Raw genomic sequence first — 14,080 nt, 5'->3', positions numbered from 1 at the left:
CTGGTGTGAAGTGGTATCTCGCTGTAGTTTTGATGTTATTTCCCTGATGATGAGTGATGTTGAGCATCTCTTCATGTGTCAGTTGGCCATCTGGATGTCTTCTTTGGAGAAATGTCTGTTCATGTCTTCTGCCCATTTTTAAATTGGATTATTTGGTTTTTCGGTGTTGAGTTTTGTAAGTTCTTTATACATCTTGGTTACTACAGAAAAGACATTTTTTTATGGTAGTACAAAGGGTAAGAAACGACAAATGAGTCTGTCTCGACTCCTCCACTCCTCTTTCTTGAGCGATTCCCCTTCAGAAATGTGTCCTGCCTATGTGCATTTTCATATACTATGTACATTGTTTTTCTCTGTTCTTTTTCTTCTTTTTTCACACAAACAGGAGCATGGACATCCTCAGTTCAGTGTCTTTGGTGTCTTGTTCTTTTTTACTTAACTGTGTTTTGGAGGCCACTCTGTCTCAGTATATATGCATCTGGCTTGTTCTTTTAAGCAGCCTCATGGTCCTCCAGTGCCTACATGTACCATCATTTAACTCGCTCATTTCCCCATTTAAGGACGCATGGGTTGTGTTTCACATTTATAATTTGTTTATTTGTAAGATTTTATTTATTTATTTGACAGACAGAGAGCACAAGTAGGAGGGGCAGAGGGAGAAGGACAAGCAGAGTCCCCACTGAGCAGGGAGCCCAATGCAGGACTCGATCCCAGGACCCTGGGATCATGACCTGAGCCGAAGGCAGACATTTAACCGACTGAGCCACCCAGGCGCCCCTCACATTTATAAGTCACAACTCAGATACCCAAAATGCAGTTGATTTTTCTATAACCAGACTTGGTTCATGAGCCCTTGTTTCAGGACAACTGCCAGTTCTAGGAGACCCCGATGCTCAGACACTGCGTGTTCAACATGATCGGTTCAGGGTTTATGTGAGGATTCTCCCCCTTCTTTGCATTCTAGCCTTGCCCCTGGGGGGATGGGGCTCCCGGATGAGGGGTTCCTGAAGTCTTGGTGAGGGGAGCACGGTGTCTGCTCTGTCTCACTGTCTGCTTTCCACCCTTTTCAGTAAAGGGTGCCAAAAGCCCCACAAACTCTCCTTTGGGATGGCCCCTTGGGTGGGCCCCTCGGTCATGATGCCTCCCTCCCGTGGCTTGGTCATGTGGGTGGCATGTTGGACGAGGGCTTCCCCACAAAGCTGGCAGGTCCCTTCTGTCTCAGGCTCCTAGACGGATCTGGAGTTTGTATCGTACCCCACCCCAGGCCAGAGCATTCCGGCCTAATCCCTGCTTGCTGCCTCTCACTTCCTCCCTCATCTGCCTGCTATTCAAACTCATCATTTCCTTTGGTTTGAGAAGATAATTCCAAGGCCCTAGCACCTTCTTCATATTCATAACCTATACCTCTGCTGTTTATGCCCCACACTTCGACTCCTGACAAAGCTTAGCTTTTCAGATTCTCTCCCAGTAGTGATCTTTGGGTTTTCTCCGGTGCTGTGATCAATCATCAAGGTCATTCCAGAAGCACTGTATGGGAAAGAAGGGATTACTAAGAGGGAGAATTGCATGAGGGGCTGGTTCCGGAAAACAATGTCCTACCAGGTTGTTTCTGGTGTCCTGCCATTCACCACGGCTGCAGGCAGGACCCTTGAGCCCACGTCTCTGTGTACTTTTTTTTTTTTTTAAGATTTATTTATTTATTTGAGAGAGAGAGTGTGTGTGCACACGTACGCAAGTAGGAGAAGGGTCAGAGGGAGAGGGAGAGAGAGAATCCCAAACAGTCTCCATGGCCAGTGCAGAGCCTGACACGGGGCTTGATCTCACGACCCACGGCATCATGACCTGAGCCGAAATCAGGAGTTGGGACACTCAACTAACTGAGCCACCCAGGCGCTCCTCCATGTATTTTAGAAGCACGTGAGAAGATGACTCCTACATATGATTCCTACTGCCCAGTATCTTCTTAAATGTTTTTAAAAACCTCTTCAAAGATGCATTTGGTCATACCAATGGATTTTGGAAAAAATGTTTCACTTGATGGTAATTGCAAATGACAGCTCCTTCCCTCTCTCCCGGTTTAAGGTGCCAAGTGGAAATGCTTTGTTTTCTCAATGAGGGGAGGAAGGGAGGAAGAATGTGTGTGTATCTGGGGGGCTTATGTGGAGGCAACACCCCCCATTTGTAACTAGGAGTCCATGATACTTAGTTTCATATTTCCTCAGGCCTGTCTCAGGTCTGGAGATGGGCCAGCCAAATGTGCCCCAAAACATTGGCTTTGTAAGAGTTTCGTCTTGATCTGTAGTAACAGTGGCAAGTGCGAATATGGCATCAAGGATTCCTTAAAATCATGTGTTGTGATTTATTGGATGTAGTAGGAGTCCGTAGGAGCTCAGACTTTCTCAGCAGCATCTAGCATGGGGACTCCCCAGCACCCCTGATTCTGCCTGGCATCTCCAGCCTTCAATAATCTCCCATCTTCCCTACAGAAGAACTGATTTCTGCTTCCCTAGCGGTTCAGCTTAGGTACCTTGCTGCAAATGAATGCCGCTTCTCTAAATGCCGTGAGAGCTAGAGTCCCCGGGATCAAGCAGGGCAGGGAGACCTCCCCCTGGAGCAGGGGGAGCTGGCCTCACTGCCAGCCTCCTTCATGGAGGTCCAGCTTCCCCACAGTGCCCGGGCTCAGACTCCTGGGGGCTCCTTGCTGGCCCATCCCAGGGGCTGCTGCTCTGCTGGCCGCGGTGGCCCATGTGTGGTTCATGTTAGCACAGCTGAGAGAGGCGGGCCCCTCACAGAGACTTGTCTGAGCTCTGCGGCCAAACAAAAGGGAAATAAACATGCAGAGTCTAAGAAATGCAAACAGCCCGGCCCATCTTACTCAGTGCTCAGCAAAGAGGTGGCAAGCCGTCCTGTGGCCACAAGCAGCTGCCAGCCAGCCTTGCCCGCTGGCTCTCCAGCTCTGATGGACAGGCGTGGAGGCGCCCCTGACCCCTGACTTCTTCTCTCCTTTTGAGGATAAAGGCCGAGTCCCAGCCCCTACCGGGTCCCTCTTTCCATGCCTATAACCTGTTCCTTCTCCAGGGGGTTGAAACCAGGAATGATGTCTCCCAGCAGATGAGACTTTTATTCTTACGTAGAGGGAGGTGGCCTTATCCTCAGCACCACACCAGTTTAACAGTCTTTTCATAAAAGACAATTTTTCGTAAAGCAGAAATAAAACAGATGCGTTAATGGGAAGGGGGGATTTTCCTTCCTTTGGTAGTTGTGGTATGAGCCATTCATTCATTCCGTATTTCAGTTCTTCAGCACCTCCTATGTCACTGTGCCAGGTTCTCGTGATACAGGACAAGAGGCATCCCCTGCCCCTAAGGAGCCTGCAGCCTGGTAAACTAAGGCAGACGAAACAAATCATGCTGAAACTAAACAGTTACATGGGGTCCAGTGGGAGGATGACAGAAAAGGAGGTGGACTTAAGGCAGTGAAGGGTTGGGGCGGGTTCACCCCAGGAAGAGCGTTACTGGGGAGGTAACACTTCAGCTGAGTCCCGGAGGGGGAAGAGGTCGTCAGTCCAGGACGTGGTGGGGGAGAAGGCAGCCTCGAGAGCAAATAGCACGAGCAGAGCATGAGAAATGAGTGCATGGAGTGTGGTGTGGGTGGTTCGTGTGGTGCTGGGGTCAGGACAGGAGAGGCAGCGGGAGCCGTGTCGTGCAGGCTGGATGGCAAAGCCAAGGAGTGTACATTTGAAACAGAGATGTAGGGAGAGTGGACGAGCCAGCTGACTTCAGGGGATGGTGGGGTACGTGGGGGTGAAACAGAGCAGTGGTTTTCACAGCGTGGTCCCCAGACCACTGGCATCAGCAACGTCTGGGAGCATGTTGGAAATGCAGCTTCTCAGATCCCACCTCAGATCTCTTGCGTTAGACTCTTTGCAGATGGGTGCAGTGGCCCGTTTTAACAAGACTTCCTGGTGATCCTGATGCTTCCTCAAGTTGAGAATTGCTCAAGTGGAGACTAGAGGAACAACTAGAAGGAGAATAGTCTTGTAGGGGGAAAGGTGATGAATTTGGGCTTGAATGTGTGGTTTGAGATGTCTGTGGGGATGAGTCGGCAGAGTGTGGTCCCAAGACCCACAGCATCGGCATCACCTGGGAGCTTGTTACAAATGCAGAACAGAGGTCCAGCCAGACCTCTTGAATCGGAAGCTGTATCTTGGTAGGATCCCCAGGTGAGAAGCCGACTCTGTAGTCTAGAGGTCAGTTGGATATATGTGGTTAACACCCACGAGAAGGGTCTGGGCAGGCAGCAGAAGTGTGGGTGTTGTCAGTTACGGGTGACAGTTGTAATGACACATTTCCCGGGCACGTGCATAGGGTTGAGAAGAAGACTAGATGTGGCGTCTGTGCTGGAGTCATCACACTGGCCGGGATGAACGTCACCAAGCTGCACAACGTCACACGTAATGAGGCCCTGGATGGCGGCCAGCCTGTTGTAAGGAAGACATTTTATGTGCTTGTTGCCCTTTCCAAAATGCTATTTGCAGCCACTGTCTCGAGAAACAACAATTTCCCAGACACCCACAGTAGGTCACCCACTGGAAGAACTGGGACCGGAACCTGGTGTCAGAGCCCTGACTGTCAGGTTCTTGTCACTGAGCCATCCTGTGGGGGAGGGAGGCTCCGCATTTACTTCTGTTATCAGGGCCTGAAGGGTGAGCGAGCAGAGAAGACATTACACATGATGTTCATAGATGTTCATAGTATCTGCTCAGAGAAGGTTTCTCGATAGTTGTTGAAGCAAATGATGGAGAACGAAAGGACAGAACTGCTTTCAGATTCAAAAAGTGCATTCCTATTGGTAACCTCGATCTGATCTTTAAAACGTCATTATAAGTAGATAAGACAGGAATTATTCATGGTCTAATTTTTAAAAAAGTAACAGCTTTATTGAGATATAATTAATATGCCATAAAGCTAATCATTTACAGTGTAATTCAGTGGGGCGCCTGGGTGACTCAGTCAGTTAAGCATCTGACTCTCGATTTCAGCTCAGGTCATGATCTCAGGGTTCTGGGATCAAGCCCTGTGTTCTGCTCCCAGCTCAGCAGGGAGTCTGCTTCTCCCTCTCCATGTGTCCCTCCCCCTGCTCTAGTGCTCTCTCTCTCTCTTTAAAATTGATAAATCTTAAAAAAAAAGTGCATTATTCAGGGTTTTTATTATATTCACAGGCTGTATAATGATCTCCACTGTCTAATTATAGAACATTTCCATCACCCCAAAAAGAAACCCCATACCCTTCAGCTGTCACTCCCTATTCTCCCATCCCCCAAGCCCTGGCAATTGCTAATCTTTCTTTTTTAATTATTATTTATTTTTTTAAAAATTTAAATTCTAGTAAGTCGACATACAGCTCAATATTGGTTTCAGGAGTCGAGTTCAGTAGCTCATCGCTTACATACAACACCCACTGCTCATCACAACAAGTGTCCTCCTTAGTGCCCATCACCCATCTAGCCCATCCCCACCCACCTCTCTCCATCAAGCCTCAGTTTGTTCTCTATCATTAAGAGTCTCTCATGATTTCTCTCCCTCTCTTTTATTCCCCCCTCCATTTTGTTTCTTAAATTCCACATATAGTGAGATCATATGGTATTTGCCTTTCTCTGATTGACTTATTTCACTTTGCATAACACACTCTAGCTCCATCCACCTCATTGCAAATGGCAAGAGCTCATTCTTTTTGATGGCTGAGTAGTATTCCATTGTATATATACCACATCTTTATTCATTCATCAGTAGCTGGGCATTTGGGCTCCTTCCATAGTTTGGCTATAGTGTAACCCACTTTCTTTCTCTGTGGATTTGTCTCTTCTGGGTAGTGTGTATCAATAGGCTATGTGGCCTTTTGTGTTTGTGTTCTTTCACTTAGAATGTTTTTGAGGTTTGTCTCTGTTGTAGCATATCTCAGTACTCTGTCCCTTTCATGGTTGAATAATAACCCATTCTTTGGTTATACGATGTTTCGTCTGTCCACTCATCACTTGATGGACATGGGTTGTTTCTGTCTCCTGGCTGTCATGAAGAAAGCGGTTATGTACATTCACATACACGTTTTTGTGCGGACATGTGTTTTCATTTCTCTCGGGTATATGGCTAAGATTGGAATTGCTGGGTCGTATGGTAACACTACATTTACCTTTACTGAGGAACTTCCAGATTGCTTTCCAAAGGGTAAGAATGTCGAAGACATTCCCTCCTGTTCTCTGCATCATCTCCCACACTTGCTGTTATCTCTCCTCTTTATTACAGCCCTCCTAGTGGGTGTGCTCTCATTTTATAGGTAAGAAGATGGATAGTGCATTGTTCACCGAAGTTCATAGAGCTAGTAAGTGGCCAAGTTAGAACTTTTTTTTAAAGCAAATACTTATATGATGCATGCTCTGTGCTAGGTATTCTTTAAGTCTTTTGCTCTTACTATTTATTCTTTACAACAACCTGTAAGGAAGGTACTATTATCATCTTGGCCCCCAGAGTGGGGGCCCTTGGGCACAACGTTTAAGGAGACAGCACTCTGAGGTTCCACCAGCACCTGCACGACCCTTTCGTGCTGCATCCTGTGCGCCTCACAGTCCTCATCCTCGTCCTGGCCCCGTGTGAAGAAACTGATGCATCAAAAGATGGAGTAACTTACGCAAAGCTGCATAAGTTAGTAAGTGGCAAAGCTGGGATTCCAGCCCAGGAAACCTGGCTTCAGGGCTCAAGTCATTAACCTCTATGCTGTGCTCACGCCTAGGCCTTTGATGGCCAAACTGGGCTTTTTTTCTGTTTATTTCTCAAGACCTACGTTCCCCAAATTTGACAAGTGAGGAATACAAAGTAAAATCCCAAAGATGGATTATGGGGAGACCTAACAGAACTAACGGAGCCTGTAGCCTCCCATGTACCTATTGCATGTTCCCTGGAAGGGTTAACTAGCCACACAGTTTCCCTTGGCCACATCTGTGCTTATTATCCCCATGCTGCATAAATCTGCCTAGTTCATGTCGGCCACCCTGCCAGTGTCCAGATGGACTCTGTCCTGCCGGGGAAGAGGCCATCCTGAACCGTCAGGATGATCAGCTCTGCCCGCTGTAAGAAAAACACATGCTGTCTGGGCCAAGGGGGGGGATGAGTCTGCCCCTCATTCCAGTGTCCTGACTCAAGGATGCAGAAACCCCGTCTTGCACAATCACACCCTGACCCGCTGCTCATTCTCGTTGGCCTCTTCATCAGAGGTAGTTGCTCGTTTGTTTTTGAAACATCATCTTTCCAGCAGTGCTGCTGTTCCTGTGGGTTGTGCCTTGTTCTCTAGTTTAGGCCAAGGTTCCTGGAATGCAGCGTGGATATGAAAATGTCCATTGGCACGTGTGTAGGTTACCTCCTTGGGGTGATGGGCGGCCTTTGGAAAGACGCTTACTCAAGTCATCAGCCAACAGTAGGTTCTCCCTCTGCTGCCTCCATCCCTCAAGAGCAGCATCAAGTCAGTCCTGGTTCAGTGGCTCATCGCAGCGCTGCAATGGGGCCCAGGCCAGCAGATTTCTGTTATGTCAGAAGAAAATGTTATAGCTCTTGTTCTCCATTGAAAATGATCACTCCTGGGCTGCCTGCGTGGCGCAGTCGGTTAAGCACCTGACTCTTGGTGTCGGCGCAGGTCATGATGTCAGGATCGGGAGATCGAGCCCCTCGCCAGGAGTCTGCTTGAGTTTCTGTCTCCCTCTCTCTCTGCCCCCTCCCCCACTGCTCTTACACTCTCGCTCTCTCCAATCAATCAATAAATCTTTAAAAAAAAATGATCACTTTTATGGTTGCACTCTTACCCTTTGGTTTGGAATTTCAGTTCCTCAAAGCTGTGGGACTCGGGACCAGCAGCACCTGGGAGCTTCTTGGAAATGCAGAGTCTCAGGCCCCACCCCAGACCAACTAAATCAGAATCTGCCCCTAACGAGATCTCTAGCTGATTCCTGGGCACGTCCAGGTTTGAGATGCACTGCTTCACACGTCCTCATTTCTCTATTACCTTCAGCTGGTGTCTCCACCCAGCCTTTACTTTGAGGTTGGAATTCTTGGTAGGCTTTCTGATCTTAAAAAGAAAGACGCACACACATACAGAAATTCGTTCCCTTGCCCTTACATGATGTCATTCATTTTACCTGGCCTGCCACAGAGAGAAAAAGGCAGATTACATCCAAGTTATATATATATTTAAGACTAACTTCTTAATAGCGTCTCTTAAAGCAGCACGCTGGATCCCCCATCATTAACGAGTCCCAAGTGTTGCCAAGATTAATCAAGAAATGCCTCAAGGCAAAATAAACACTAGCGCAGTTTAATTCAAAACCGTATCAGCTAAGAATGAAGGTGCAATTAGTGATAAAGATGTTAATAATTAGTTGTGGTTTGTTAAATTTTATATTCAGTGGTTACATAGAGTGAAGAAAGAATTTCCTCATGAGGACAGAAATTAATGTTTCACCTTGATTGCTATTTTAATGTGCTTATTTTAATGGGGCCATCCTGTAGAAACCCTTGGGCACGTTTCCAATTTTACATAAATGTAGAATTAATTATTATGGAAGCATATAATTTTAGAGCTGGAATGACCTTCATGGTCATTGCATCAAACTTTACATCGGAATCTGGGGATGTACTGTATGGTGATTAACATAATATAATAAAATAAAATTAAAAAAAAAATAGATCCAGCTCAGAACATTTTACAAAGAAGTAAGAAATGATTTCTTCAGGTCGTTGCACAGAGTATTGGAACCTTGCTCCCCAACTCGGACCAGTGACATTGAAACCCTTCTCACATCCCTGCAGACATAAATGCTTCCTCTTGCCTCAGAATTCCCAAATTATCCTGTGTAGTTGCTTGTAAGGCTCTTACCCCACCTTGAGTGATGTTCTGGTTGCTTTCTGTTGTAAGGCTGGGGACTTGGGAACCATATCTGACTCACTTTTATATTCTTGACCATTCATAGCTCTGAGTTTTGTAAACAGTAGTCGCATAATAAATTTACATGCAGTGTGGTGTGCTGGAGCTGTTCTCTCCCATTCACTAGAGCTGATTATGTCTTCAAGATGGTGGCTTGTGGTCGGCCGTGGCCGAAGCGTTTATACCCTGCATGTAGATACATGCCACAAACCAGGGCTCCCCCCGCCCAAGAAAACCAGTCATTAAACATTTACCAGCACACAACTCTTTACGTGATTTTTCTAAGGTCTCACAAGGCAACGGGTCTTAAAATCTAAAGATTCTACCGACGTGAAGATGCTGGTTCACCCAGCGTTCGCTGTGGGTTGCCTCAAGAGTGATGGATAGCCAACCATTTGACCTCTTTTAATTTCTTCAGGGATTAAATATGACCCAGTGCAGGTCAGGCCTCAGGGCAGCATTAGGGTGTGGTTGCTTAGCTAAATTCCACTTACCTGGAAAAGCTATTTGGGCATGAACGGTAATGGAAACCGGTCTGAAATATCGGGCGCAGTTGAGTGAGAAAAAAAACCCATAGATTATTTTCAGAGAAAACAAATGAACAGGAAGTTACTGTAGCCGAAATTACAATTATGTCCTTATACTTCTCAAAAAACCTCAGTGGCTCCCTACAGCCTACGAACTGGCGCAGTGGCCCTGCCGTCAGTCACATACTGACCACAGCTTATGGTTCCAGCCTCATTTTCCACCACTCACATGGCCCACCTTCATTCGACTTTCCAGCCTCCGTGGAGCCTCTCTGCGCCAGCTTCCATGACGTCCCCTTCTCCTGGAATGCCCTCCCTCTACCTCCCTGTTCCACCGTAGGCTCTCTGCCAGAGTTTCCACCCCTGTCCAGTCCCTTCCACCATGGACCACAGCTTCCAGGTTAACATGGAACTTCTATGACTCCGTCCATCTAATCTTGTGTGTCTTTCTTTAGGAGCAGGACCCGTGGTCCCATCGGCCCTGGCAAGTATGGCTACGGTAAGGCCCCGTACATCTTACCACTGCAGACGGACTCCGCACACTCGCCACAGAGGCTTCGGAGGCAGAGGCCCTCGTCTGGACATTCCAGGTCCCAGGCGCCATCCGGTCCTAACCACGGCTACAGCCCGCCGGCCCACCGGGCCCCCCAGCATGGGCCTTTGTACCAGAGTGACAGTGGCCCTCGTTCTGGACTGCAGACCTCCGAAGCCTCCGTCTACCAGCTGCCTTTGACCCATGACCAAGGCTTTCCTGCAGCTTCCAGTCTCTTCCACAGCCCAGAAACCAGCAGCAACCACGGCATGGGGGCCCCCAGGGCAGCTCAGAGCTTCTTGCAGCCCGCCCAGTCTGCAGCCATCTCCTGTATCGGGGCCTATCGGCAGTACAAGCTGTGCAACACCAATGTGAGTACACACTGCCCCACGCCGGCCGGGACGGCTGCCCCTCCCCTCTTTCTGCTTTGCCAGTGAACACGTGAAGACAGCGAGGGCCCGGCCCTTTAGGCCATGTTAATGCACCCGTATATCTTCTCTCCCTCACGCTTCTCTCCATGAGCTCTCCATGGATGCTTCTCCTTTTCCTAAGGTTGTGACTTCAGTAATTCAGGAATAACTTCTTGACGGTCGCTGTTGCCATGTATCACACAACCTCCACGTTCTCAGGGACTTTATGTTAACAATATTTATTCTTGGTGCACTGGTCGGTGGGTCAAGGGCAGTTTGGCTAGTTTGGGGCTGTCGGTGGTGGTGCCCAAGACTTGGCAGTTGGGGGAGGTTTGACCAGCATCTGTATGTTCCAGTCAGTGTCCTACTCTTCCAGGCGTGAGCACTTTGGATAGTGTATGATGAAGTCTGAGAGCGAATGACTTGCTGAAGATTCCATAGCTAATCAGTAGCAAAGCAAATTAAAAATGGGAACTACCCAGGATGACCAAATGTGGTTTTTAAAAAAAATATATCAGTTTAAAGACTGTATGTAAAGGAGAAAGGAGTAAGAGGATGTTCAAAGGTTAAATTTCCAAGTTGCTATATTTTTCATTAATAATTTAATCTGCCTTAATATTCCGTTACTGGGCAACAGGACAGCTGTTACATATTAGCTTCAATTTCCTCATTAAAAATATATTTCCTGCTATAGAATCCATAGAAATGACTTAATTTGTGATTTTAATAATTCCTCTGAATGCCTAGATTGCTTTTGAGCCTGTTCTTCCACTGACAGGCTTTAGGAATTATTAATTTCTGTAAAGCAGTAATTTTTCTAAAGCCATTACAAATCAGTCAGCCATTAAGTCTTAATTAAGCATCACTGCTTGTCTTGTAACGGACCAGGTGCCATGGAAGATGAAAGAAAAGTCGTATTATCTGTCTTGTAGAGTCGTTAGGATCAAATGAGGTGATGTTAAGACAGGGTTTTATAAAACGAAAAGAAATCCTTGTGCCCGTGATCATACATGGTCCCTGTTCTTGAATATCATCACTATCCTTTAAGGGATCCTTAAGATTCAGGGGCGCCAGGGGTGGGGTGGGGCTCAGTCGGTTAAGCTGATTTCAGCTCAAGTCGTGATCTCAGGGTCATGATCTCAGGGTCATGAGATCAAGCGCCGTTGGCTCCATGATGGGCTCCACACTGGGCGTGGAGTCTGCGTAAGATTCTCTTTCTCCCTCTGCCCACCCCCTCACACACTCTCTCTCTCTAAAAAAAATTAAAATTAAAATCTTTAAAAGAATAAATAAAATGAAATGAATTCATCTCTAATGTAGAACACATTCTCCCATTGACTAGTATGTTTCTTAATTTTGAAGACCACATAAATGATGAAGAAAAAGAAAAAGAGTGAGGGCATTTGGCACGTATGTGGACCCGATATCTCTTTAGTATTTCTGTCACTTCACCTACATTTTTCAAGGATGCACATTTTGCTGACAGCAGGGCCACCTCTCTCCATGTAGACATTGTGGCTTCTCTGGGTGCTGGGATGACTCCACTACTACAGACATTGAATCACAAGGCATCTTAGAAAATTCCTGTGACTTTATGATGGCTGCCATCATTTGGCAGCGGGCAAATTAACACCTCAAACCCAGGACAGAGAGGTGAAAGCTGACAAAGAATTATATAGCTTTAGTTCCTTTTTCTTGGCTGTAACATTTCAGTGTCCTCCCCAGTGCACCCCATCATCCCAAGTCCCATCCTAGTTACCCTTATTGAGAGATGCCATTCCTTAGAGGTCCCATGACTGCCTATCTTCTTTTTATAAGCCCGTGGCTTCTGGGCACTTGGGCCATCCCCTAACCTCCATTTAAACTCCTAGTGTTAGGGTCCCTAAGACCTCTCCTAGGTTTGATGATTTCTTGGGAAGACTCATACCTATGATTTATTACCATAAAAGCAAAATCAGTGAAGAGAAAGGTACATGGGGCAAAGTCTAGAGGAAACCAGGCACACGCTTCCAGGAGTCTTCTCCCAGTGGAGTCACACAGGATGTACTTAATTCCCCCAGCCATGAGTTGTGATAACACATGTGAAGTGTTGTCTATGAGGGAAGCTCATTAGAGACTCGGTGCCCAAGATTTTTATTGGGGGCTGGTCACATAGGCACCCTCTGCCTGCCTCATACCAAAATTCCAGACACCTAGGAGGAAAGCAGGGGTTGAACATAAACTATATTGCTAATACAAATAGTTTGGGCATAGTGAGTCACTCTTATCACTCAGGGAGTGATGGAAGCCGTTCTGAAATCCAAGTTCCCAGATGCCAGCCAAGGCCCAGTCTTGCAAGCAGGCCTTTCTGAAGAGAGCTGTTTCAGTCCCACTGTGTGGAGTCTGACTTGCACACTTCCTGTGCGGACCTGTGTGCTCTGACACCTTAGCATGGATTACCTCAGGTGGACATTTATGTACCCCTCCCCCAGTGGGCAACATGAAGAGATAACATGAAGCTCCAAATTGTATAAATCTGCCTACTCCAAGAGGAAAGAGGTGAAGGGCAGTATTGTGAAAAATCATACTAGTCAACTTGGGAGTACAAGTTATCACTTTTGTCCTCTCCAAAGATTAAAAAGGAATACATGCATTTAGAGATCTCTCCCAGTTCCTATCTGGGAGAAGAGGAAGAAGGGAAGGTAGGCCAGGGTGGGTTGGAAAGATCCCCTGATTTCAGAACTCCATCTTTTAAACTAAATGCCCAGTAGATCCCACACAAGTTCTCGATGGAATACCCCTCTTTCTAAGACTGTCCCCACAGGAGAGGTCTTAGTTGTGAGATGTATGGTAATGCATATGAGGGATGGTGTGAATTAGGGGAAATGGTCTGGCAGGCTTCCAGATCTGGGAACACTATCTCATCACTGCTCACAGTCCCTCCCGCAACACCCTTGTGGTTCAGAGACCTCGTGGTCCAGGGGCAGAGACGGTGCCCAGTGCAGCAGCCTGGACGTCATTGCCCTTGGTGCTGGAGCACTTGGGGTTGGGGAAGATCTCTGGGAGCACAGAGCAGGAAGCCAGTGGGTTGGGGAAGACTCCACTGAAGAGGGAACAGTTGAGCTGGGCTTCTAAGGATGGCCAAAAGAGAAAAGGGCATTTGGAGGCAAAAGAAACAGCTTAGTCAAAGACAGGGAAGCCGGCTTGTGCCAGAGTCTCAGGGCGCCCCGACACCTGCCCGATCGTAGGGCCCCTCCTTCCTTTCCCTCTGGCCTCCTCCTGTCCACTTTAAATCATTGCAGTTTTAGTGGGCATTTTGTTCTTTAACATCTCACAATACGGAGATTTCACATAGGCCTTGCTAGACTTCCGTACATGAGATAGATGCATGAGAGCCTTTGAGAAACAGCGCAGAGTCGGAAAGCCATCTACTGAGCTAGTTTAATTGGAGGTTAGTCTGGAGGGCGTCTAAAATAGTGGGCTCGGAGAGTGGCTGTGCGGGATGTGAGCCCCGGTTTCCTGGTGTGAGGCGCTAACCCCCTGGGAACACCTGGGAAGCGGGGGTAATAACAACACCTGTTCCACAGGGTTGATGGTGCACACCAGGAGCTGACATGTTGGGAAATGTGGCGTTTTGACCTGGAGAAGCAAATGTGGCTTCTGTG

General features: G+C 47.3%; 1 protein-coding gene across 1 annotated transcript in view; it reads left to right on the top strand.

Annotated features, from left to right (window-relative positions):
- Positions 1–4,422: 4,422 nt before the first annotated feature.
- LOC117802444 (thrombospondin type-1 domain-containing protein 4-like) overlaps positions 4,423–14,080 on the top strand; it is a 181,015-nt gene continuing 171,357 nt past the window's right edge. The window contains exons 1-3 of the mRNA XM_034661695.1: positions 4,423–4,485; positions 6,580–6,698; positions 9,950–10,397. Of these exons, the coding sequence (XP_034517586.1) occupies positions 4,423–4,485; positions 6,580–6,698; positions 9,950–10,397 (630 nt within the window). The remainder of the gene's footprint in view (positions 4,486–6,579; positions 6,699–9,949; positions 10,398–14,080) is intronic.

This window comes from Ailuropoda melanoleuca, chromosome 5 (assembly GCF_002007445.2).
Source record: "Ailuropoda melanoleuca isolate Jingjing chromosome 5, ASM200744v2, whole genome shotgun sequence".
Taxonomy (NCBI): Eukaryota; Metazoa; Chordata; class Mammalia; order Carnivora; family Ursidae; genus Ailuropoda; species Ailuropoda melanoleuca.
This window is presented reverse-complemented; position numbering and strand designations above follow the sequence as displayed.